Source organism: Dasypus novemcinctus, chromosome 3 (assembly GCF_030445035.2).
Source record: "Dasypus novemcinctus isolate mDasNov1 chromosome 3, mDasNov1.1.hap2, whole genome shotgun sequence".
In the NCBI taxonomy this organism is placed as follows: Eukaryota; Metazoa; Chordata; class Mammalia; order Cingulata; family Dasypodidae; genus Dasypus; species Dasypus novemcinctus.
In genome coordinates this window covers 151632611-151658578 of record NC_080675.1, presented here as the reverse complement: position 1 = coordinate 151658578, position 25968 = coordinate 151632611, and the positions used below count along the sequence as shown (strand labels likewise).

Sequence of the window (25968 nt, the reverse complement as noted above, 5' to 3'; positions counted from 1 at the left end):
TTCTTTTAACCTTGTGCCTTGTAGCCATCATCCATCCACCTAGTTAGCAAGCATTTATGGAGCACCTACTGTGTCCCGTGCCCTGGGCTGAGTGGGGGGATTCAGGCATTTATTTATATATATATATATATAACTGAGCCAGAATCCAGCATGCCACGAGTGACTGCATTCTCTTCCCCAGTCCTTTGTACCAGCACCTCCCTTCAAGGCTCCCATGCCCCACCTCCTCCAGGAAGCCCTCCCAGACACTCCAGCCTTGCCTCACTGTCAGGGTCTTGGCTCAGACCAGGTCACCTCATCCCCATGACGACCTGGGTCGCTTCCTTATCACTGAGACCCGTGGGACGTGTGTCTCGGGGTTGGCCCAAGGGAAAGGTAATCTGGCTGTTCGGCGTGGGGGCTGGCGGCCACCCTGCAGGGCCCATCTGTGGGCCCTGGGAGGGGCTCATTCTCAGTCCTTAGGAAGGCAGCCAGAGGGGACTGGGTGACCCGGGAGGTCCAAAGCCAGAAGGTAAAGTGACCTCAAAGCAGCGGGGAGCCTCTCTCAGGTCTGGAGGCTCAGGCCACATCAATCAAGGGAGGCGATTCCCACCTTAAAATGGTTTCTCGGCGTTCACCGCCTTCGCCATTCGCTCAGCAAACGTCCGCTGGGCAGTGGCAATGCGGACTCGAAGGGAGACCTGGTGCCCAAACTGCAGCCCTTTCGTGCATTTTAAAGACGGCGTCAGGCATGTGCAGGAGGCTTATAAATACCGCCTCCATCACACGCCAGCCCGCCAGGGAGCTGGCCGTGACCCCACGCTGCAGCCTGGGCTCCTGACGCAGCCCCCGGGTGCCGCTCTGGGTCCTGTCCGTCCTTCAAGGTCTAGCTGGCCCTCCCCGGCTCCTCCTGCCCAGGCCGGATGTGCCTGCTCCCCGCTGCGAGCCCTCCTCTTGCTCATCCGGCCCCACGTCAGGGGCTGGGGACACACATGGAGAACTGAGGGGGGCAGGCAAGGACAGTAGCCCAAGGGGTGCAGGTTCAGATCCCACCAGCCCTCCCTCCTGCCACGTGTCACAAGCCTAAGGCGCTGTGGTTTTCCTGCCAGAAGAGATTTGTTTTCATGGTCTCTTCCTCTGAGCTCAGAGAGAATGAAAATATCACTGAGGGTGCTGGAGGGAGAGGGGTGGGCCCTGAGCCCTCCTTCAAGGAGACTCGACTCCCGCTCATTCGGGCCCAGCCCCCAGCACGGGGAGGCGGGGACCGGCTCCTGTGGGCAGGGGTGGGGATGCCACGGCAGGGACACGGGCAGGGAGAGTAGAAGAGGTGGCAGAAAGCCAGGCTTCGTTGGAGCCCAGGCTCGCAGGCGGTGCCTCTTGAGAGCCAAGTCGGAAAGGCCAAAAAGGGCACTGGGATGAGTTACCCGTGAGGGCACCGTGGACTGTTAACGGGAAGTGGGGGACCCCAGCCTGCACACGTGCTAGGGACAGATCGGAGGAAAGCTCAAGGAGCTTTGGGTGATGGTGTCCCCATGGGGCAGGGTGGAGGAACCCGGGAGGGACAGGCAAGCAGAGAGAAACCACATCTTCCTGTCTCGGGAGGGAGAGGGATTTCAGATGGGCCCCAAAGCCTCCATAGGGTCACAGCTGAGGGCCGCTCACCTGTGCTGCCTCCAGGCCGGGGCGAAGCTGGGGTGCTGGCCTGGGCGAAGCTGGGGTGCTGGCCATGCTAGCAGAGCAAAGGCGCCTTCTTGGAAGTCTGGGGCCTGGAAAAAGATGGGGGAGCCCCAGGCCAAACTGCTGGATGGAAGGTGCTGGCACTGGTGAGAGGGGAGGCGAGAGTGACAGAGCTGCGGTCCGGAGGAGCGCAGACAGGGACCTGGAGCGGCCAGAGCCTTCCAGCCTGCCCAGGGGTCCCCGGCAGAGCGAGCGCAGGCTCCAGGGCCCAGCCAGGCTCACGAGCAAAGGGCAGCTCGAGGCGAGCCCCTCAGGTCGGCAGAGCTGAGTGTCCATCCGGCAGGGCTGCTTGCTAGGAGAGGGCTCCCAGCATCCGGGGGCGCGGACAGAGGACCAACTGCTTCCAGGGGCTGTGGTTCCTTAGGCCACCCAGGCCTGGGAGGGAGGGAGAGTGGGGAGGCCTGAGGCGATGGGCCACGGTGGATGTGGCACAGGTGGGTTTGGGGTCGAGAGGCCTCGGTATTAGCCGCATGTTGGGGCTGTAGCTCTGTGCTGTGAGCCTGGAGACAGTGGGGAGGAGAACCAGGCAGCGCCCCTGTCCTCACTGGCTCACAGCAGCGGACACAAGGTGACAAGGACAACTGTTCAGAAGAGAAAGAGGAGAATGCCAGGTGAAGACTGGAGAGAGGGGCTTAGCATGTGCAAAGGCCCTGAGGCAAGGAGCATGGTGTGTAAAAGAGCTGGTAGGAGGTCAGGAGACTGGGGGAGCACAGAGTTAGGCTAAGGGCTAATGGGTGGGAAGTGAGGTTGGATGAGGTGATGGGGGTAGGGACTGGGGTGGTGGCGGCAGGAGGTGGACAGACGTAAGAATCAGGAGGTAAAACAGATGGTGGTGGGAGGAGGGAGAGGACAGAGCTGCGGTCGACTCCTGGTTTGTATAACCAGAGGGCGGAGGTGCCTTCACGGAGAGGGAAGTCTGGGGCAGCAGCAGGCTTGTGGGGCAAGTGAAGAGTCTGGTTTTGTAGTGTCTGTGAGGTGCAAGATCCAAAAGGAGCTGAAGACCAGGCAGTGCAGGTGCAGGTCGCCAGCTGCACTGAAGGAGCTGCGTGTGCGTGGACATTACGGGGCGGAAGCCATGGTGTTGGTGAGGTCGAAGTGGGGGCGAGGAGGGGCCACGCGGAGCCTGGAGGGCCCTAACCAGTGTGGGGAGACAGAAGGAGCAGCGAGAGGAGGGGGCATGGGGGGCCGAGGGGAGCGTGTGAGGAAGGAGGGGGATTGAAGGCAGAAGGGCAGGTAACAGAAGGGTAATGAGAGGTCCCTCCCCAGCCACCTGGGAGGTGGGGGTCACCACGGCAGCCACTCCTCCCCCTCCTCTGGCAGGAAGCAGAGGCCTGGCCTCTCCTGTATTGTACAGGCTCTAACCTGCTGTGTGGCCATAGAACAGTTTCTATACCTCTCTGATGCTCCCTTTTCTCACCCGTAAAATAATAAAGGGAGCACAGACACACTACAGACTTGTGAGGATGAAAGGGCCAGAGGCAGCAGCAGCAGCACCTGGAGGCTGGTTGAACCCCGAGGCCTGCCGGCCCCCGCCCCCGCCCCTCCGAGTTTCTGCTTCCGGAGGTCTGGGGTGGGATCTGGTCATTTGCATTCCAAACCGAGCCCCCGGGTGCTGATGCCGCTGGTCTTTGAGATTCACGGGTTTAGGGTAAAGCGCCTGGCTTTACTTAATTAGGTGCTCGCAGCGCTCCTCGGGCCTGGATCACCGCGGGCCCTCCAGGTTGTTCCTCCTCCTCCGCTGTCCAATTCCCGTGGGAGGAGGAAGCCCCGCGCCGCCCGCCTGAAAGGGCCGCCGAGCTGCCTTCGCCCCGAGCAGCCCGGGCCAGCGTCGTGCGGCCACGTGGCCGCCAGGGGGCGAGCGAGCCGCTGGGACGGCGGCGCCCGCCTCGGGCGGAATCGGGGCGGGCGGAGTGGGCGGGGCCCCAGCCGCGCTGCCTCTGCGACCCCGGCAAGCCTGGCCACACCCTGGCCGCGGTCTCCCTCTCTGCCTCCCCTGACTGCGCTCCTCAGGAGTCCTGGTGCAGAGGGAGCCTCCGCCTAGGGGACCTCCTAGGTTTAGGGGATTCGTCCACAGGCGAGCATTTGACAACAGCCCTTTAGGACGACGCACAGCAAAGCGGCTACGGACTTCACGCCAGGTCCTGGTGGAGGTGGTTTATATATTTAAAATCATTTGAGCCTCACAACCATCCTGTTTGTGCTATTATTATTATTAGCCCCCTTTTTCAGAAGGGAAAGCAGACACAGAGAGGTTAAGTTGCCCAAGGCTGCACAACGAGGGCGTGACAGAGCCTGGATGGACCCTGGGCCCTCTGGCTCCAGGGTCTGCTTCTAAGGCATGTGGGGGTCCAGAGCGGGAAGGGGTCCCTGTGCAGGTCCCCTCCTCCCCTGGGATGGGGAGCACACCCCCGAGACCCTGCCCCTTGCGCTGACGGCTGGGGGAGCCCTCCCCCGTGCTGGTCCTGCTGCTGCCCCAGGGACCGTCTACCTCTTGGTGCCACCCTGGCTCTGGCACCTGCTCCTTTGCTCCAGTCTCACCGCCGTCTGTGGCTCTGTGGGTGAGCCCCCTCGGCAGGGCCCCCAGGTAAAATAGAGTGCCCAGTTAAAGTTGAATTTTGGATAAACAACAGATACTTTTTAGTGTAGGTGGATCCCAAATATTGATGGTGCACACTTACACTAATATGTGCGTGTGTGTGTGAGTCACATTTACCTGGGTGACACTGATTTGCCGAGTCTGGCAGTGCTCCTGCTGGCGCCTCATCACTGCCAGGCCTGGCGCCGGCGTCTTCCCTTCCGGCTCTCCTGGGGCCCTCCCAGGGCCTCTCTCTGGATTGGACAGTGCCACATCTCTCTTCTAGGCTGGCCCACCCTCTGTCTCCTGACACCTCCTCCTGGGTGTTCTCAGGACCCCATCTTGCCCCTCTTGCCCCTCAAGCCCACTTCCCTCCCGGGGCCCCTCCTGGAGGGGTCACCGCCATCCACCCAGCGTCCTGGGCCAGGAGCCGGGGCCCTGCAGCCTCTTGCTGCCCTCACCTGGGTGCATCGGTCCCGTCCCACCCTCCGCTCTTGGCTCTCCCTCCCTCCACCCCACCCTGCCACCTGCACTGCGGCTCCAGCCTGCCATCTGACTCCTCCAAATGGCCCACATCACCTGCTGACAGCCACAGCTGAACGCTGCTCTTCCCCGCTCCAAGCTCATCCGGCAACCTGTGGCCCGCCAGGAAAACCCAAACCTCCTAACCTGACGTTTGAGCCCTCGAGACCCGGCCCCTGCTTACCTGCCCGGCCTCGTCTCCTCCTGGCTTGCACCCGCCCCCCGAGCTCCCACCTTGGGCGGATGGCCCCCGGCCTGCCGGGGGTTTGGCTTGTGCCTGCCCTGCACGGGCTGCCCGCAGCTGGGGGGCACTTGCGCCTCCTCTTTGCCTGGGAAGCTGATGTGTCGTCAAGGCTCGGCTCTGGCTCCATCCTGGGGCCTCCCTGGCCCCGAGGGCCTTCTCACGTGTCCTCGGCCTGACGGTTGCGCGATGCTTTGAGCACGGCCGCTGCCTTTTAAAATGTGGGCATTGGGTACCTGAAGAGGAAGAGCTGGGGTGTGGGGAGAGGGGTTCTGAGGAGGGAGGGAGGGTCCTGAGACAGCCAGGTCTTCTCCAAGAATGCAGATAGGAAGAGGTGAGGACACCGACAGCCCCTCTCCTGGGATGCCCCGGGGGGGGGGCGTTTGCTTGCTGGATAATTCCCAGGGCCCCTTCTGTCTGGAGCGCCTTGAGAGCAATCAAGGCCCCCTCACCCCCCGCCAAAGTAAAAGCCCCTCAGCGAGGCCAGGACTTCAGGCTGGCCCAGGCTCTGCTGCTGACCTGGTCTTTCTGTTTTGCAGCTCTCTGAGGGCCTCCTTTGACTCCATGAAGCAGCGTAAGTCCTGACGGTCCCCCGCCCAGGCCACAGGGTGACAGGACTTCCTGTCTTCGATGGCCACAGGCATACCTCCCGTGGATGGCGGCGATGGGTTCTGGCTGGGAGGGGTGGGCTCGGGCTGCGGCCCAGCCTCACCCAGGCTGCAAGCCTGGTGAAAAGTTTGGGGGGCTGGGGGGCGGGCAGAGATGAGGTGTGGGGGCCGCGCAGGTCCAGGCGAGCGTGTGGGTGGCCGAGGCCCATCCGGCCTGACGCCGGGGCCGTCTTCCGCAGAGCTGGAGAACGTGGGCAGCCTGCACATCCAGCTGGCCCTGGCCCTGCGCGAGGAGCTGAGGAGCCTCGAGGAGTTCCGCGAGCGGCAGAAGGAGCAGAGGAAGAAGGTGAGGCGCGCCGGGGGAGCAGCCCCGCGCCAGCAGGGCCCCGGTGGGAAGGCGCAGCGTCGCCGCGGGGCGGGTGCGAGGGGCCCCCTGGCGGGGCTCACGGGGCGGAGGTTGAGGGTGATGTGAAGGCGGAGGGCAAGGCCCGAGGGCCCACCAGGGTCCTTCCCACGGAACGCGCCGCCTTCTTGGGGGAAAAAAATGATCCCCACCAGGGAAGCAGGAAAGAAAATGGTCTTTTTTATTTTCCTCTCACAACAAAAGCACGGAGGTTCAGCAACAACTTGGGGGCATCCGAAGGAGGCAACCTGAGTTGCGGGGGGCGGGGGGGTCCCTGGGAACTGGCTCCGCTGTGTCTCCTGGAGAAGTCAGGCTTGGGCGCGGCAGTGGCGGTAGCCTCTCCGCAGGGCTGCCCGAGGCTGAGGAGGGTACCAGGCTTCCCTCGGCATCCAAGGGCCTGGGTGGGTGACTCTGAGCCCCACGCCTGAGGCTCTCTGCTGGGCTGAGCACCTGCCCCCAGAGGCCTGCACAGTGCGGGCTGGCCTGGAGGCGTGGGCCTGGGCCCGAGGAGATGGAGCTGCGTGCTCACAGCTCAGCCTCCCAGGGCCACAGCCGGGAGGGTGTGCCCTGGACAGGGTGAAAGAGGCCACACAGAGCACAGAAATGCTTCTTGCTTGGGGAGGAAGGATCAAGCTGACCTGGGAAAGAAATTCTAATGTCCACAGAATTGAAAACAGGAAAGTCCACATGGTTGAGCTTCAAAGGGGAAGAAGGTTCCAGCTCGTGGCTGGGGCCGGGGTTGGCCTGAGAGCCCCTTCCCCTCCCTGGGCCTCAGTTTCTATCTTGAAGGATGGGACACTAAGGCCTACCTCCCAAGCTTCAGGGACCCAGCCCAGAACCGGCCCCCTCAGTCTTCATGTCAGGGCCCCAGCTCCCACCCAGAATTGCAGGTGGCTGCACGCCCATCTGCCCATCAGGCCAGACAGGGTCTCGGGCCTTCAGGATTCTAAACGTGGGTTCCCGAGCAGACAGCGGGTCCCCAAAGCCAGTGTCAGAAGCCGGCCCCCCTTGTGCTGGAGCAGAGGACCCTCGAGCCGGACTTGCCTGCAGAGCTTGCAGTGTACGTGCTACAACAGGGTGGCCTGGGCAGCTATTTTGAGCTCTCCTGTGGCCAGAGGGGCTGCGGTGTCTGCAAAAGCTGTTTTGGGCAGAGTGACTGCTTCCCCAGAGCAGCCAGGCCCGTGCGAGCAGAGAGCTGTGCTGCGTGGGAAGCCTGCCAGGGTGTGCGTGTGTGCACGTGTGTGTGCACGGGCGGTGCGTGGCCCTGGGCGTCCGCACCTCTGTGACACGCGGCTTGCCTGAGGCCCCCTCTGAGGCCTCAGGACACACTGCTTCCAGCCCCCAGCGCAAGGGGCGGTTCCACTGCCAGTTCTCCTCCTGCCTTGCCACCCAGTCTCTCTCCAGGCTGATTTCACCTTCTTTGTCTGAACAGGAAACCAGGAGGCAAAATGTTGGGGTGTGGGGGTCCGGCGTGCCCGTGTGTGCTCCTGAGGCTGTTTGGGCTATTTGTCTGTGGCCTGTGTGGGCAGGCTCGGGAGAGTGCACTCGTGTGTGCCTGTGAGCGGTGCCTGCAGGTGTGTCTGTGTGCGTGAAGGCCTGCGTGTGCAAGTGTGAGCAGCTGGGCATGCGGCTCTGGGCCTGTGTGTGCCCAGGTGGATTGGTGTGTGTGCATCTGGGAGTGCGTACAGAGGCTTGTGAATGAAGGCCGCACGCGCGTGTATGTGCATGCGTGTGTGTGCGTGCGTGTGTGTGCGTGTGTGTGCGCGTGCATGTGTGTGTGTGTGGACCACAGCCAGTGAGCTTCTGCAGGAAGACCCGATGGCCATATCTACCCCGGGCTTCTTCGGCTTTCCGTTCCGAGTGGCAATGGTCAGGGCAGGCTTTCAGGAGAGGGGGACATCCTCTTGTACCCCCTTTAGAGCCGGAGGGGGTGCTGTGCCTCATCCCAGGGACGCCCGTCCTCTTGGCCTAGGGGAGTGTCCTGAGGCCGCCGCCCCCAGCTCAGAGTCCCGTGTCCCCTGCAGTATGAGGCCGTGATGGACCGCGTCCAGAAGAGCAAGCTGTCGCTCTACAAGAAGACGATGGAGGTGAGTGCGAGGTCTCGGGCCTGGGGCCACGACCTCTCCTCGTGCCAGGGCTCCGGCGTGGTCCCCGGGCGCCCTGGGTTGGGCATCTGGGCCAGGCTTCCTCCGGCCTCCGGCCAGCAACATGCACTGAATCCAGTTGGGTGCTCGGGGCTACACTGGGTCCCACGCCCTGCCCTGGGGTGGACTGACAGTCCCCGACAGGAGTCCATGGGGTGATCCACGCTGTCAGGTGGACACTCTAGAGGGTGGAGGGAGGAGGGTCCTCTGAGCTGTGTCCTGTCAGACACTGGGCAAGAAGGGGGAAAAGTGTTCCATAAGAGGGAATAGCATGTGCAAAACTCAGTGTGCAAAAGCTCAGGGACCCGCCAGTGGTCTATCTGATATGAGCACACCCCCAAAGAGGCTGGGGCCATGGATCCCGGTGGGACGGGGTCAGCAGTCTCCAGCCTGTCTCCATCTCCATTCTGGAACCCCAGATCCCTGTCCCTGCTGCAGATGCTCCCACAGCCCCCCAGCAGGAGAGGCAGGGAGGTTGAGCTCAGGGACCCTCACTCTGGGACCACAGGGCAGGGCTGTGCTGCTCCCCGAGTCACGGCCTTCCACACCCCCAGTCCAAGAAGTCCTATGAACAGAAGTGCCGGGACGCGGACGACGCCGAGCAGGCCTTTGAGCGCATCAGTGCCAATGGCCACCAGAAGCAGGTGGAGAAGGTGTGTGGGGCTGCTGGGACCAGGTTGTCACCCAGGGCTGGGGCAGGGGGAGGAAGGAAGGAGGCCCTACGACGCCCCTGGGCAAGTCTGTGCCAGGGACAAGCTGGCTGTCCACCCGTGCGACCACCTTGCCCTCTGTGCCGCCAGCTGCCTCCAATCCCAGAGCCGGGCAGACGGGCTCAGCTGCACCCCCCGTGCCATCCCCAGGCCGCACCCAAGGGCCTTACCTTCCAGCAGGCCTGCTGGGCCCCGGCCCAGAGCCCACAGGCTGAAAGCACTAGTAACAGCCCAGTCCTCTCCCGGGGCCGCCCTGGCCTTCACGGCCCTTGGAGAGGGGCCCTGAGGCCCACGTCGCAGAGAGGAGGCAGGCCCAGGCATGGGAGCAACTCGCCAAAGGTCGCAAAGCCAGGAAGCAGCAGGGAACAAGTCCAACCCAGGTCTGTCCAGGCCCAAGCTCTTGACTGCCCGGGCCTCTGGGACAAGCCAGGGACCAGCCCTCTTCTGGCCCAGGCCAGGGTGGGGGCATCGGAGCCCCCAGAGCCCAAGAACACATTCTACCCATCCCACAGACAGGACAGCTGAGGCCCGGAGAGGACGGCCCCGCGCGGCGAGCCGGGGGCAGAGCCCGAGTCCCGGCCCTGGGGTCACAAGTGGTCACGCAGGGCCGCAGGGCCTGGGCCCCCCTTCTCCCTCGGGGCCTTGATCTCTAGCTCTCACGCGTACCAGCCTGCGTGCGAGGGTTCTGTTTTCGTTCTCTATTTGTCCAAACCAGCCTATGTCCTTCACGGCTGGCAGTAAACGATGGACATCACCCACATTTGGCTTCGGAGTGTGCCCAGGGCAGTCGGGAAAGCGGGACAGAGTCCCTTGGGGTAGCCCCGGGAGGCTGGGAGCCCAAGGCTGGGGCCAGGGGCTCTGCTCCACTGGGCGGGCTCAGCCCTGCTCTCCCTTCTTTTCTCCTCAGAGCCAGAACAAAGCCAAGCAGTGCAAGGACTCGGCCACGGAGGCAGGTACGGGGGCCCTGCCCGGCCTGGGAAGTCCCACTCCCACGCACGCCTCACCTAGGGAAGACAGATCCACATCTCTCTCTCTCTCACGCACACACACACTCACACACACACAGGCACTCACATGCACACTCACGAGCCTGTGCGTACTTTCAGCCTTCTCTGGGCTCCTGTCTCCTGTCCTGCATCTGATGCCAGATTCCCCCCCAATCCCTTGTCTGTGCTGGCCCCTCCTGGACAGCCGCCCTTCCTCCCTTCCCCCGGAAGGCTCTCCTCTGCTCTGCCTCACCCAGGACCGGGCCATGCTCTAAACCTGTGGCCTCCCAGCCCAGCAGCTCCTGACGCTCCCACCTACCCCCCGCAGTGCTCTCTGCCCTCCCTGAGCCTCAGTTGCCCATCTGGAAAGTGAGGGGGCAGGACCCGGGGTTGGGTCCCGGACTCTGAACTTGCATGAGGCTCCACTCTGGCCTTGGGGCAGCTCAGAGCAGAGTGGGGGAGACATGAGGCACCCTGAAAAGAGCAGGATCCGAGTGAGTAGCACAGCCCTCTCACAAGGCACCACCAGAGGCCAGGGCAGGTTGCTCGGGGAAGGCGGGGCCCTGAGGACTGTGGGGGGCACTCTGGGAGGGCTCTAAGCCGCTTGGCCTCCCTGTGCTTCCAGAGCGGGTGTACCGGCAGAACATCGAGCAGCTGGAGAAGGTGCGGGGCGAGTGGGAGCAGGAGCACCGGACCACCTGCGAGGTGAGGGACCACGGCCTGGAGCCTCAGTCTCCCCAGCTGCAGAGTGGGGAAGATGTCAAACCCTGGACGAGTCCTGGGGGCAATTGAGGCAGTGAGGGGGGAAGGCGTCACTGAGTCATGCACTCACGCCCAGCGCACTCTCCTCACCAGGCCCTGTGCTCTCATTGCCTGGCTTTGAACCCTGGGTCCCTTTGCCGCAGACAGGCTTGGGACTCTACGCCTTTTTGCTGAACCTGAAAATGAGGCTCTGCCAAAACCTGTAGCTTCCCGGGTCCTCTGATGAGCAGGGCTTGGGACACAGGCCTCAGGACTGTGGGGCCAGTGCTCCTCTCACTCTCACTACCCCCGGGGCCTTTTCCTGTGGGGACAGAGAGGCCCTGGAGGGGGGGCTGGGCAGAAACACCCCTTTCCGGAAGCCACAGCGGCGCACAGGCTGGAGGTGTGGCTGGAGGTGGCAGCCCAGGGAGCCTCTCTCCTTTAGACTCGGCTTTCAGAAGAGAAAGCCCCGGCTGGGGCGGGGCTGGCCGGAGCGCGCTGCTGTGCTGTGAGTCGGGCCCAGCCTGGCCCGGGCCTGCAGCCCCTCATTCCTTTTCACTTTCCTCGGCCCCCACCCCCACAGGCCTTCCAGCTGCAGGAGTTTGACCGGCTGACGATCCTCCGCAATGCCCTGTGGGTGCACTGCAACCAGCTCTCCATGCAGTGTGTCAAGGACGATGAGGTGGGAAGCTGAGGGCAGTGATGGGGGTGGGGGCAGGGTGAGAAGGGTAGGAAGTGGGGGAGAGGACAGCCTCAGGGCAAGTGTCCCCACAGTACCTGCTTAGTCCTCTGTGACCTGGGCCCTGGCTCTGGGCTCAGACCCGGCGGCTCAGCCCCTGCTCCCACTACCCAAGGATGGGGAGCTAGGGACTGTGCAAGCCCTGGCTTCTCTGCCTGGAAGCCTGTTCTTTTGTGTTTACCCTGCCCTGCCTGCTTGGCCCCCACTGCCAGGTCCCTGGCTCGGCTCTGGGAGCCACACAGCACCTGCTTTCTCTGAGCACTGCAGTGTGGCTCTGGGGCCATGGGCAAGCCTTCCTTCTCTGAGTTTCCTTGTCTATGGGAAATGGCATCTACTGCAGAGGATGGAGGTGCTTCAAGTCCCTTACATAGGGTCTTGCCCACAGTAGGTGTTCAGGAAACAGCAGAAGCTAAACTATCAGCCAGGGCTCTGGCCTCTCAGGAAGAGGTGAGGCAATGCTGGGCGAGCACCCTGGGTGGAGTTCAGGCCCGCAGAACGATGGGCTTGGCCCAGGGTGGGCACCCAGGTGAGGCCTGGGCCCACAGCCTCCTCTCTTCCCAGCTCTACGAGGAGGTGCGGCTGACACTGGAAGGCTGCAGCGTGGATGCCGACATCGATGGCTTTATCCAGCTCAAGAGCACAGGCGCCGAGCCCCCAGGTGAGGCCCAGCCCCACCTGGGGCAGCGCAGCCTCTGGGTCCAGGGCCCCCTGTCTCTAGAAGGCCTGGCCCCAGGTGCTCTGAGGGCTGGGGTGGCTCAAGCTCTCTTCTGGGTGGGGGGCAGGGACAGGGCAGTCCCCTGGCTGGGCCCCTGGTCTGTTGCCTCTCCTGAGGCAAAGGACAAACAGAGTTTAAGAGGTGAGGATGGGAGATAAGCACTGGGGAAGTCTCCTCAGACCCCACCCCTAGTCTGTTTGGTTCCACTAAATCTTGAGTCCACAGTGGGGTCTCATGGGAGTGGGAGAGGCCTCCTCCCAAGCACCAGGATGGGCCAGGGCCAGCCAGAATGGGAAAGTGGGAGCTCAGCCTAGATCTCTGGGTAGAGACAGGTTGGGGTGGTGGGTGGCACAAGGTCCTGCCCGCCCTGCCCCCTCTGCCCCGGCCTCACTGGCTTGCTGCCCACAGCTCCGGTGACCTACCACAACTACTACGACCGGGAGGTCACCCCATCCGGCAGCCCTGGCACGCAGCCGTCCTGCGGCATGATGAAGAGGTGAGGAGCTCAAGGATGGCAGCCAGCTGGGAGGCAGAGGCAGGGGCACAGAGCAGTGGAGGAAGCGGCCCCAGCCTCTCCTCCTGCACCCAGCTCCTTCCACACATCTTTCCTGAGCACCTACTGTGTGACCAATGTAGTGTTTAGGTGCTGTGGGGACAAGACAGGCTCAAACCTGCCTCTTGGAGCCCTTGACCCAAGGGGACCTAGACAGGCATTAAACCAACGGTCATACCCCGATTACACACTGGCGACCGTGCTCAGAGCCCCGGGGAGGGCCTGGCCAGCCTCCTTGTCCCTGGGGCCTTGTTCCTGGCCTGCCTTGGTGCCCTGGTCCTGTCGGGCTGCAGTGGCTATGCGCTTCAGCTGGCACAGGAGCTGGGGCGCAGGAGCAGGGGCTTGCAGCCTGTGTTCTTAGAGAAGTCTCCAGGCTTTTCCAGGGCCCTTTCCCCGGCCTGGCTGTGTCAGAAGCCAGGTCCTAGTGCTGTGCCTCGATTTGTGACCTGGGGGAGTCATCACCTTCTTGAGGTCCCAGGGTCCATGGTGTTGGGGTCAGACTCAGGACCTAAAGGTTCCTCAGGCCTCAGGCCTTGTGACGCCCACTGGGAGCATCACAGCCTGCTCAGGGAGCCCCGAGGAGACAGGAGCCTGAGGGGGCATCTAGAAGCATCTGTCTCCCCCCCATTCAAGGCCCCCATCATTTCCTCTTTCCAACCAACCATCAGCAAAGAAGGGCCTGTGCCTCAGGGTAGGTCCTGCCTTGCTGTGGGAGGCAGGGATGGCGGGGAAGGTGACGGCACTCCTGGCCTTCCGAGGACAGTTCATTTCCAAGGCCTCTGGAGCCCCCAGAGCTACCTTGAAGGAAGCGAACCGGGAAGCAGAGGCTCATGGGAATCATCTGTGCTCAGAGCAGGGGCGCACAGCACACTCCTTTGGGACCTCATAACAGCAATGACCCCAGAAAGGAGGCACAGTCACCCCTCTCAATGAGACAAGAACTTGGGGGACTCTGTCCTCCTGGCACCCCAGTTGAGGACCTGGATCCGGCATAGGTGGTCACTTAAGCAACTGGATGAAAAAGCTCACCTGGGGCAGTGGTAAGAACAGAAAGGGGTGCCCGAGGAGGCGATAAGCAACAGAGAGCAGAGGAGCTGGGTGTGAGCCTGGCTGCTGGAGGTGCTTGGCCAGGGGCCACTGGATGGGGCAGCCAGAAGCAAGGCCGGTTGGAGGAGTGGGGAGTCGGGGGGCAGTGACTGAGAAGTGGGTAGAGGGGAGGCGCTGGCATGGGTAGTGTAGACAACTCTGGCCAAAAAGCAGTGGGCAGGGAGGAAGTGCTGTGGGACCTGGGCTGTGAGAGAGGGCAGCACAATGAGCCCTAAAAGCCCAGGGCCTGTGGCCCCCTGTCCCCCCCATCTACACCCCCACTGGTTTACCCCTTCCCTGCCCCAATCCCAGGAGGGGGCTGGAGTACAGCGGCGGAAGCACGGGTACTTGCCTGGGAGAATGCCTGTTAGCGTTAGTCCTCCTCAGGGCGCCCGGGCCTGAACTTGTGGGTCCATGTGTTTCCATCCAGGGCACGTGGCCACCTCTGGGGTCTTGGCCTCACACGCCCACTGGGGAGCACTGTGGGGGGCACTTACAAGGCTGCCCCCCACAGGCCCCTGAGTGGCACACAAGGTCTGGCCCCGCCCTTATTCCAGTCACGTTTTCCCACACTCCAGATCGGCACCTCTGTACTTTCTCTCCCGTTCACGGGCAATGCCTCACACCCGGTCTCTACCTGTTAAAGATACACTCATTTTTGAAAACTTAGGTCAACCCCACCTCCTCCAGGCAGCCCCCAGAGGCAAGGAAGGAGTGCTAGCCTCCACTGTTAGCTTAGTGGGGTGTCCCCCGTTTCAGCCCCTGGTTCTTTCATTCTTTTATTCAACAAACCTTCACAACCTGAGCTCATTCCAGGCCAGGCCTGAGTCAGGAGCAGGGGCAAGGGTGCACCGGCCCCGAGCTGACACAGACATGGAGGGCCACCCAGGACATGGCCAGGTAGTGGCCTGGACACTGTGGGGCTGCAGGCAGGAGGGCTGGTGCTGTAACGGCCCGAGCAGGGTGGGTGGGCGTCGAGCTTTGAAGGGCAGCTCGTTGCCTGTGGGGGTGGCTCTTAGGAGGCATGAGTAGAGGGCCTGGCAGGTGTGGGGACCTGGGCAGCATCCCATGGGGCTGCAGCATGGAGGCCCTGCACGAACAGGTGCTGAGAAGAGGTCTCTTGAGTGAGGGAGTGGGAGGGTGCTGGTAGGGGAAGGCAAGAGGCACCCTCTGGGGAGCCTTTGTGCCTGGGGGAAGCCCCATAAATCAGGCCTGTGCCTGGAGGCTAGGGGTGGCCATAAGCCATGGGAAAGAGAGTGCTAGAGGCTCTGAGAGGGCTCCCTCCTCACCCCCTCCCTTCCAGAACCCACCCTCTTTCCTCCCTGCCCCCAGGTTCTCTGGGCTGCTACATGGAAGTCCCAAGATCACGGCAATTCCTGCTGGTAATTGGAGGGATGTGGGCACCGCCCCAACACACTGTGACCTCAGGGGGGGAAGATGACTCCTAGGTGGCATCAAAGAGAAAGGGTCTTGCCCTCCAACAGCGAGGCAGGGGAGGCAGGGAGAGGAGAGGGCTGAGCCAAGCCTCAGAAGCCCCACCCCAGCTGGGCCTCCAGGGAGCAATGTACTTTGAAAGGGACAGGGTCTAGGCCTTGTCCTGTCCTCAGTCTCCACAGAGACCCTGACGCCCACTCCTGAGCGGAATGAGGGCGTCTATGCCGCCATCGCAGTGCAGGAGACGCCAGGACCTCCTGTCCCAGCAGCCCAGGACTACAAGGCGCTCTATGACTACACAGCACAGGTGAGCCAGCTGCTTGCCCTCCCAGACCCACTTCTGGCCCCACATGGGGCCACCCTGGGCAGGACATCTACAAGTCCTAGGAAGGGATGGGTCTTGGGAGTTGCAGCAAATGTATCTGGAGAGATAGGTGTGGATGCACGAGAATGAACTGGTCTGAGGCCATGTGCACACACAGGTGCAGGCACCTGTGAAGGAGTGGAGGCGAGTGCACGTAGAACATCTCCCAGCACCTAGGAGGGGCTTGGTGCCCATCTCTGATGAATGAATGCTGATGAATGGGTTTAAGAGCCCATGCTGCGTGAGTCTGTCCGCATGCACGTGGGGGAGCAGGGCGTACGTGGTGTCCATGCAGGCACTGAGTGTGCCCACACGTGTGCATACATGCTGGGAGGCTGGTAGGGCCTGGGCTTCCTGTAGGTAACTGTCTGAGGGTCAGGCTAAAGGTTAAGGCCTTGTTCTCCTGGCCATGGCTATGGGGGGAAAGTCACAGCCAGAAAAGCCCTTCAGCTTGTGCTGGGGCTGAAATCCTTGGGGAGATGGGTCAAGGCAGCAGCTGTGCCAATCTGCTCTCTGCATCGAGGTGAGGGGCGCTCAGCCAGACCCCAGATCCATCTGGACTGAGGGCAAGCATCCCCCTGGGGCTAGACAGGCTGGGCAGTGAGGCCGTGGCTCAGATTGGGGAGACAAGCCAGGAGAACAATGGTGTGCTTGAATGACAGGTCGGCAGGGTGGAGCAGCTCTGGGGAAGCTTCTCAGGAGGGCACAGAGCTCATCAGCAGAGAGGAAGGCTGTCTGACAGCCTTGGAGTGAGAATGAACTTGGCTTAGTGAGCAAACCTGACCCAACTTGTTAGAGTCAGTGTGTGTCTGGAGCTAAAAATGGGAGGACAGATCAGCAGGGAAGTGAAGCAGGGTAAGGTTGTGAAGGGCCTATGGTGACAGAAGGGGGACAGAAGGCCAAGCCCCATGGGGTACCCCAATTCCAAGGGGCTGTCCCAGCTGAGAGAGCAGCGTTGGCCTGCTGCTCCAGGAAGCACGGGCACATCTCAGCTTACCCTGCCCAGCCTGTGGGACAAGCTCTAGTTACTGCCTGGGGTGGGGAGAGGGAAGAGACCAGAGCCCTCCCAGCAGGCCCCTCCAGCCTGATGCACTTTGACTTTCTTGTGCAGAATTCTGATGAGCTGGACATCTCCGCGGGGGACATCCTGGTGGTCATCTTGGAAGGGGAGGATGGCTGGTGGACAGTGGAACGGAATGGACAGCGTGGCTTCGTCCCTGGCTCCTACCTGGAGAAGCTCTGAGGAAAGGCAGGAGCTCTACCTGGACCTCCCAGTCTGTGGAGCCCACAGTGCCCTCACCACTGCCTGGAGTCCAGAATGGAGCCTGGGCCCAGGAGTCTCTCCCCAGGGAATAAAGGAGTGTGTTCTTTTCTCCTAGGTCTGTGGCGTCCCTTTCTCAGGTTCAGAGTTGGTAAAGGAGTGCAAAGAGACGTCTGGGAGTGCAGCTCTCTCCCGCCCTCAGACAAGTCTTGGGCTGCAGTCACTGCAGGCTTTGCTCAGGTCTGTCCCAAGCTCTGTATGGGAATGGAACAGAAAAGCCCTGGCCCCTGGCTCTGGGAGCCCCCACACTTCCAGGGAGACACAGTTACACTCTGGCAAATGGGAAGAGGAAGCAGGATAAGGGAGGACACGGTAGGGGCCAGAAAGGCTCAGGAGTGCTGGGATGAGGAGACAGGCTTCCTGGGGACAGAGGGATTGGAGTGAGGTCTTGGACAGGCAGCAGCAGACAGGCCACGAGGAAGAAAAGACAGGATCAGGCAAGCGTGTGAGCTCAGGAGGGAGAGGAACACCAAGGGAACACCGTGGGAACGGACCGAGCTCAGTCTGGGGCAGAGGATAGATGATGGTCCTGTTGGAGGTGGAGGGACCGTGGTGGGGAATCTGGGAAGACCAGCTTGTAGGCAGGTGGGTACACAGGGCATCAAGATCTCCCCCACCCAGCTGGGGCCTGGGGAAGCCACTGCTGCCCATGATGCGTGCTCTGGGGCCAGGTAGGCTAACCCTGGACATGGAGGTGGCCCAGTTACTCTGCTGTCCTACACTCTCCAGCCCTTTCTCTTTTTGGATCCAGACCCCAGAAATATAACTTCTGCTGCTGGCCAAGCCCTGCTAAAGTCCAGCTCCAGCCATGCCAAGGGCTTTGGGAATGGATGCAGGGAAGTGGGCCACTGGGAACTGGGCTGGCCCTGGCAGCTCCGCAGTCCTGGGCTTGCCCAAGGTGAGTGGCTGAGCCAGTTAAGATGTGCTGAGCTGGCCTGCCCCACCATGTACCCACTGGAACTGAGGGCCCCAACACTGAGTCAGCACAACAGGCCAGCAGCCCACCCAGCCTCAGGGCCAGACCTCGTTCTCTTACCTGAGGGCTGCAGGGCAACTGTGGGGCCAGGAGGTGGGGTGGGGGATATATTGATTCTCCTCCACTAGGCATGACATAACTGGAGAAATTGTTGAAGGGTGTTCACTGGCCCCTGCAGACCATCTTTATTTGGGACTGTTACTTCATTTATTCCTTCACAAACTTTTGTGGGCCACCCTCTGACAGACACAGCTTTGGCCTAGACCCAGTGAAGGCAAAATGAGTAAAGCCTCAGTCCCTTGCTTTATTCAAGGAGCTCTTGACCTGACTGAGGGGACCAAATGGCTCAGAAATTAAACAACAGTACAGGAAATGTCCACTGTGCAGGGGGACAAATGTTCCTCTTTTACAGGAAACAAAAGGGGAGGATTTCTTCCTGCTACTTCTTGTTTCTGGTAGCTCTACATTGGGCAGGGAGAGTTTGTGCATGTGACAGAAATGGAATGAGGGTAATTACTAGAATTTACTAGAATTAAGAATTCAGAGACTCTGAGAATCTAATCTGACATCCACAATGCTCTTTGCCAAGTGACACTGGGTACCCTGGACTGCTTCAACATTTCTAGTGACAGGAAGCTCATCACACCCCGAGGAAGCCCACTGTGGCACTATGGCTTCCCTCATTGGTCCTGGCCCTATCTGGCCACCCACCTGACATTCAGTATACGAAAAACTGTTCCACAAGCTCAGGAAAATGTCAGATACCACAGGGAGCAAAAACAAGCCCTTCAACCAAGTTCTGCCCAAGGAACAGGGGAAGGTGGGGACCCAGGGAAAGGGCCATCCAATAAAAGGGGGCTGCTCCAGTGTTCAATGCAGCTGCCCATCTTTATGCCATCGCCTTCATCATGCAAACCAAACAGTGGGTTTGATTAAGCCAACATGAAGCCTGGCGCAGGAAGGGGATGGGTTTCTTCTCTGGGGAGGGAAATTAACTTTTCTTTGTGGACTCCCAACTATCTCAGGTGTGTAGGCACCTCTCAAGTCTCCAAGTCAATGCACTGAAAGAACTGTATTACCACCAAAGTGTTATTTGTGCTAGGGCCAGGTAGAGGTACAAAGGCAGGAGGCAGCCCCCAAGCTGCAGGTATAGGACCCCAGGAAGCAAAGCTCAGAGCTGAGGACCAGGCTAGCTATCTGCTAAGTGTTACCCATCACCGTTTCCCATCAGGTGGGCATGCCAGCATAGGAAAGGCTTTACGTCTCTGAAAAAAAAGAATCAGACTAAGGCTTAAGCCCTTCCTGAAATGTCATTCCTCTCTTAAAGCATGTCCTGAGAGAGGCTGACCAATCACCCATACCTGTTCTTGACGCATGAGGTCTATAATAGGAATGTTTGGAGAGAAAAATATAACCTGGTACTTGGTCTTACATGCCCCTGAAGGAGTGAGAGCAGTCTCTGAATAAAGACTTGCCTAGGAAAAAGTGTACCTGGGGCCAAAGATGTTGCCCAGGACATACATGCCAAGCCCCACCAGGTCCAGCCAGGTACCGGACCTGTCAGGTAACTCCAATATTTTAATGACCTCTATGTGACTGGAAGTTCTGTGTTTGATGGGTATGGGAGAAGGCTAAGATAAAGGGGTGCCCTCAAAGAACTCACTCACCTGAAAAAGGGGTAAACAGACTATAATCCCTCGGACACAAGGTAGACAGTGAGTAGGGCAAAAGTGGGGGAAGGAGATGGGTGTAGGCTGCCCAACAGAGATGACAGTGGCAACTAGGCTGGAAGAATGTGGGACATAGATGGACAGGGCTTGGTAACGTATGGGATGTGAAGCAGGGCTGGGGAAGAGTGGAAAGGGAAGAGGTGAGGAATGACTTGAAGACTGGTTAAGTCCTCGCCAGGAGAAGAAAAAATGGAGAAGGGGTATCAACAGAGTCAAAGTGTGGTTGCCTGCTAGGAAGGGACTGAGAGGGGCACTAAGTGACCACTAAGGTCACGTTATGTGTGGGAGCAAAGAGGGAAGAAAAAAGCAGGAAGTTAGGTATTAGTGCTCTATTCCTTGAAAATATTTTGTCATCTGTATTGTATGAGCCTTCTATTATACTGACTTTTCAAAAAACCTTTAGACTAGATATTTATCATCATCTCTGAGAAGAGCCATCATTTCTATGGCCCCAGAGGGTAATGGGTAACAAGTTAGATAAAAGAGTTGGAGAACAGAACTGAAAGCAACTCCTAGGTCACAATTTCTATGAGGAAAAGGAAAAAACACCCACAATGCATCTAAGTCAGATTCATTGCCTTGGCAGCTTTCTCCATTCTCCTGTGTACCACGTCATAACTTCAGCTGCTGGGAATCAACTCCATAGAGAGGTGGCCTTCCCAGCAGAGATAGTGCCATATAAAGAGGGAGTTGGCTTATGTGTAATTGGGTATATACATAACTACAGCCATCTTCCTGAAAAAGGGCCTCAAAAAGCATGTAGCAGTAGGGGGAAAGCATGCCTTGGAAGTTAAAGCATCCGGCTTGGAAACCAGGTTCACACTTATTTGTGTGGTCTCAGGCAAGTCACAAGTTCTCTAGGTCTCAGTTTCATCCTCAGTAAGATGAGTACAATAATCCCCTGTGCACAGAGCTATCATCGTAAGATTCAAATTAGATAATGGTTAGGTGATAATTAAAAGGGATCTAGGTCCACCATCTCCAAATCTTGGCTTATAATCAACAGCAGCATTAGGCTTACAAATTCATGCTTATTCAGCATGCCCCCTGCAAGAGCAGTGATTATGTCAGCAAGTCCTTCAAAACAGTGACAAGGAGAAGCAACTCACCATTTGGCCAAAATGAACTTGTGCACCACTAGTGTCCAAGGCCTAATTCTGACTATTCTCCAACAGCTATTCCTAGACCAAGCAACCTCAACATAGGGGTTCTCTGCATGGCATGGCTCAGTCAGACAACCGCAGATGTCTGCCTGTTTCCCCAACCCGACATGTGAACATCAGCACAAGCCTAGAACAAGGTTTCCACCAGCAGGTGAGCTCACTGACTTTAGCATTCTCACAAGATCATTAGGACCATGGGGTCATGGCTTTCAAACTGTGCTCAGTGGAGCCCCCTTAGGGACCAAAGGGAGAAGAAAGGGACCCCCATGCCATCTCCATGCTCTCCGTGGGTAGTTTCCATAATGGATTAGCAGAGGTTCTCAACCCCGGCTGCTCAATGGAACCACCTGAGCTTTTAAAAATGCTGATGTGTTGGCCTCCCCTCAGACAAACTGAAGCAGAATCTCTGTAAACTGAACTTGAGCATAAATATTTTAAACATTCCTCTCGTGATTCTAATGTGCAGCCAGTGTTGAGAACCTCCTAGCTGATAAGTATTTCAGCTAAAAAAGAAAACAAATTGAAAACCATAATCTTATTGCACCTCAGTAACTAATTTAGACATGTAGTGACTTCTTTGTGCAAGGGAGGCAAAGATGAATGCCTAATTTTCACCCTATATTATAAATTCCACATCTATCTTAATTTCTTCAGTGGGTAAATGCAGAACGGGAACAGTGTATGAGTCAACTTCCCCACAACTAGCAATGCACTCAGCACTGTCCAAAAAGAAATTCAATAGCTAAACGTAGCAAGTTTCTGCAAGGACACTGTATAATACCCTCAGGAGATGTCAGGGGTGGTGGTAATAAAGAGGCAATAGATATGCTATTTTCAAGAATTGCAAGGATGCCGGATACAAGATCAGCACACCCAAAAAGTAAATGCTCCTGTACAGCACCAATACCCAGTTAGGAAGCATATCAGGAAAACCATTCCATTCACAATAGCAACAGACATTACGTTTCCTACAAAATAATTTCCTAAGTACACTTAACTCTGTTTAGATTTGTAAGGGGGAAAAGAACTGACAAAGGATAGAAACTGGAAATTCAGAGGAAATACAAATGACAGAAACACTTAAAAATATCCTGGACCTAGCTAACAATAAAAGAATCAAAGAAATAGTTTCATCTGTCAGAGTAGAAAAAAAGAGTTAAAGGCTGATAATATGCAAAGTGTCAGCAAGGGTACAGGGAAATGCACATTCTCATACACTACCAGTGTGACTATAAATTGTTATAGCCTTTCTAGAGGGTAGCTGAATGTATCCATGAAAAAATTTTAAAGGTGACTTTTTGGTCCAGAGTAAATTCACTACTAAGAATCTATCCCTGAGTTCACACAGAAATGAGCAAAGATGTTCAATGCAGCAAGGCTGGAGGCAACCTATTGCCCATCCACTGTAGACTGGTTAATCACAGAGCATTAATCAGTGTTCTCCAGAGAAACAGAACCGACAAGAGATATATATGTAAGTATTAAGAGATCCATTATAAGAATTGGCTCACATGACCATAGGAATTGGCAAGTCTAAAGTTTATAGAGCAAGCTGTAAGTTGGGAACTCCAATGAAGGTTTTGATGAATTATCTAGGGAGAAGTTGGCTGGCTGAAGTAGAGATAGAAATTTCTCTTTTTTAATTCATCAGTTCTCCCTTTAAGGCATTTAGCTGATTGGATGAGACTTCGCTCACTGCTGAAGGCAGTCTCTCCTTTGTTGACTGTAGATGTAAACGGCTATAATCAACTGACTAATGATTTAAATCCACAAAATCCCCTCACAGTAACAAGTTTGCTTGACCAAACAACTGGACAACATTACCTGGCCAAGTTGAGATAGGAATTTAACCACACTTAGTTTAATATTAATACATCCATGCAGCTAACAAAAAGAATGACATAGATCTACAGCCAGACACAGAAAGAGTACCATAGTATATTGTAAAGAGAAAAAGAGGAACTTGTGGAATAAAACTCATAAAGCAACAAAAAGCAAAACCAAAAGCCACCACTAACTGTGTTTTTGTCTAAGTACTTACGGGTATTTTTTTCTTTATATACTTCTGTATGGTTTACATTTTTAAAACCACTGAATACTTGCTTTAAAAAGATAAAGGCAATAAGATAAGCTCTGAAATCAACAGCATGAGAAACAAAGACACCCTAGTAGCAATGAGCACTGGGACCAGGGTTCCTGGGAGAAAAAGCAGACCCTAGGCTGGGACAAGGTTGGTACAGGATGAGTCTGGAACATCTTATGTCAGAGGTTACAGAAACACTCAAAAAATGTTAGGCATATTTCAAGGACAGGAACCAACGTAAAGGGAGCTTCCATTGGCCAATTCTGGGGCTGAGGACCAAAAAAATATTCACAATGATCAATTATAGACTACTGAAATGGGGATTCATTAGTCCAAAATGGGTAGAAATAAATATATAAAAATAAACAAATGGGGGGGGGGGAAGCTGACTAGTAAATGAAGGAGGATTGGATTGGAAGAACATTGTTTTGCAATCATCATAGTATAGATTAATTGGGCCAGAATCAGCAATGTTTGCTAAATCCATGGGCAAGTTTGATGAGGAGCCAGGGTATTTATATGGTCTTAAAGTATCTCTCCAGAGACTGCTTATTAGCTGCAAGGAGAAAGAGGGTAACTATATCATGTTATTACCTCTTAGCACCAAACTTACCCTTCCTTGCCCTTCCCCATCACATGGAAGCTGAGACTCTGCAAACCACCTTTCTCCTTTCTCAGTTGGCCAGCAGAGGGGCTCTGAAGGGGTTCTAGAGGAAGGACTTTTTCTTCTTGTTTTATTTTCAGTGTGGCACTGCTCTGGCAGCATTCACAAAAGTGACAGTTCTCTGCTCCTGCAGTGGCAGGCGCCCTCTGGCCAGTTCATTCTTCAGCACAAGGCAGGGAGCTGATCCTACAGCAGCTATACCCTCTCCTCCCGAGGTCTGATTCTTAATCTTGTGGGCCCTCCTCTGAGTTCCTAAATTCCTTCCTTGTTTACTTTTCTCTCAGCCCTACCTAGGAGTGGTTGCTGTTTTCTGCAGCTGCTATCTACCTCTATATACTTTAGAGCTCCCTTTTTCACTACCGTTTAGTAGTTAATCACCTTTTCCTTAGTTAATTCTTTACATTATAATTTTCCTGTTCAGAGATCCTCAGAGGTAGGTAGAGAGGTGCCTGTGGCACTCCTGATGGGCTTTGAGGGGTAAGGCAGTGTTACAGGAGCCATGGAGGCTGCAGACAAAGGCAGAGGCAACATGGCGGATGCACCAGCAGTGCAGAAAGTCATGGTGCCTGGGGTAGTCCAGATAGTCCTGGTGGCTCCCAAGGCCCAGGAGGTGAGGGACGGAGAGAGGTGCAGCCAACAGTGCTCTTCAGGTTACATGGGCACCACATGACCCCAGATCAAGTGGAGATACAGCACTAGTGGCTGCAAGGCCAGGAAGCAGACTGCTGGAGTTCCCCTGGAGGTGGAAATGACCCACAGGTCCCTGACCCCAGATGCCCAACACCAAGGTCAAGTGGTTCAGAAGGAGCTCAGGAGAACTGCTGAACGTGTCCTCTTTCGCATTTCTGACAAGTCCTTCCTTGATCAGCTTCCCCGGTGGAGCAAAACATTTAGCACACTGGGCCCCATTTCTGCTAAGCCAAGCCTTGTCAGGAAAAGGGGCTTGAGTAACACCTTGTTTTCCCTACCAAGCAATGCATTAGGGCACTGACTTCAGGAGCACCTGCTACTTTATTTTTTAAAAGATTTTTATTTATTTTTTTATTATTTCTCTCCTCTCTCCCCTCTCTCCTCCACCCCCCCGCCCCCCAGTTGTCTGCTCTGTGTGTCCATTTGCCGTACATTCTTCTGTGACCACTGATAAATCTGTTTCTTTTTGTTGTGTCATCTTGTGTCAGCTCTCCATGTGTGCGGCACCATTCTTGGGCAGGCTGTGCTTTCTTTCGCGCTGGGCAGCTCTCCTTACGGGGCGCATTCCTTGCGCGTGGGGTTCCCCTACGCAGGGACACCCATGTGGCACGGCAGTCCTTGCGCGCATCAGCACTGCACATGGGCCAGCTCCACATGGGTCAAGATGGCCCGGGGTTTGAACCGCGGACCTCCCATGTGGTAGGTGGATGCCCTATTCATTGGGCCAAGTCCGCTTCCCAGCACCTACTACTTTATTATCAGGGTCTAACTATTTTGCCTATCTTGGCCTTTGGGAATTCTGAACCTGGAAAAAAAATATTTGAGCCTTATATTTACAATTCTTAACAAGCAACTTTTCTTTAAGTTTGAAATTACTCCCCAATTTTTTTAAAGGCAACAGGATACTGCAGTGGTTTTCAGCCTTGGCTGCACAATGGAATATCCGAGACCACTTCAGAAACTCTGGGACCCAGGCGTCGATAATTTTCAAAGGTTTTCAGATGATTCCTTTCTGCAGACAAGGCTGGGAAGCACTGGCATAGGGCGAGAACTCATTCATGGAATTTCAGACATGGGAGTGGCTCTTTTGCTCTCTGATTTATGAACAGCACTAGGAAACAGGGTCTCAGGGTAATGCAAAATTCCTAGTTTCAAGAGTGAGCTATATGCAGTATGGCAGAGATTCTGGAGATGTTAAACAGGAAAAAGCGAATTTGTACGGCCCTGGACAATAAAGGCAGATTCTCCTAGACTTTCCCAAACTAGGAAAAGGCATTTCCTATTGTCCCAGGAATTAAACACAATTTAAAGCTGGAAGAAACTAGAATAGTTTAACTGGCCCAGAAGCTACCACCCCTTTCTGGCTGGTCCAGATGACAGAACACAGAGAAGGAAGCTGTTCTCACACCAGAGAGGAATGCATGCAGAAGTATGTGTGAAATTAGCCTCTTGGGCAAGTTCTAGATATGGGCTACCAATTGGCACTTTTTTCCAAAGCAAGTTCCTTCTCTGAAGGCCCAGATCTGTTGTGCATAAAATCAGAGAGCAACCAGAATCATAGTGCAGCTATTGTTCACCTCAGCTCCCATTTGTGATCAGGGAGCCACAGAATGGTACATATAGAAAACTGGAGGGGTCAGGGCTGGAAGAGGCAATGTGGTAGTGAAAGGCCACAAGGACAAGCAAATCACTCTTACCCACCATGCAACAGGAAGGGACATGAGGTGGGATGGGTCAATGCCAACATTATCAAACCCTCTGTAGGTCTCTGAACTCACGAATGTTTTGGTAACTTCCACTTTTT

At 56.8% G+C, this 25968-nt stretch overlaps 1 protein-coding gene across 2 annotated transcripts in view; it reads left to right on the top strand.

Annotated features, from left to right (window-relative positions):
- PSTPIP1 (proline-serine-threonine phosphatase interacting protein 1) overlaps positions 1–16910 on the top strand; it is a 38856-nt gene extending 21946 nt beyond the window's left edge. For both annotated transcript variants that reach the window (XM_004468172.1, XM_004468171.1), the window contains 12 exons: positions 5594–5628; positions 5902–6008; positions 8090–8152; positions 8764–8862; positions 9827–9872; positions 10531–10610; positions 11230–11328; positions 11947–12043; positions 12509–12596; positions 15072–15121; positions 15347–15480; positions 16649–16910. In XM_004468172.1, the coding sequence (XP_004468229.1) occupies positions 5594–5628; positions 5902–6008; positions 8090–8152; positions 8764–8862; positions 9827–9872; positions 10531–10610; positions 11230–11328; positions 11947–12043; positions 12509–12596; positions 15072–15121; positions 15347–15480; positions 16649–16780 (1030 nt within the window). In that variant the 3' untranslated portion in view covers positions 16781–16910. The remainder of the gene's footprint in view (positions 1–5593; positions 5629–5901; positions 6009–8089; positions 8153–8763; positions 8863–9826; positions 9873–10530; positions 10611–11229; positions 11329–11946; positions 12044–12508; positions 12597–15071; positions 15122–15346; positions 15481–16648) is intronic.
- Positions 16911–25968: the final 9058 nt, after the last annotated feature.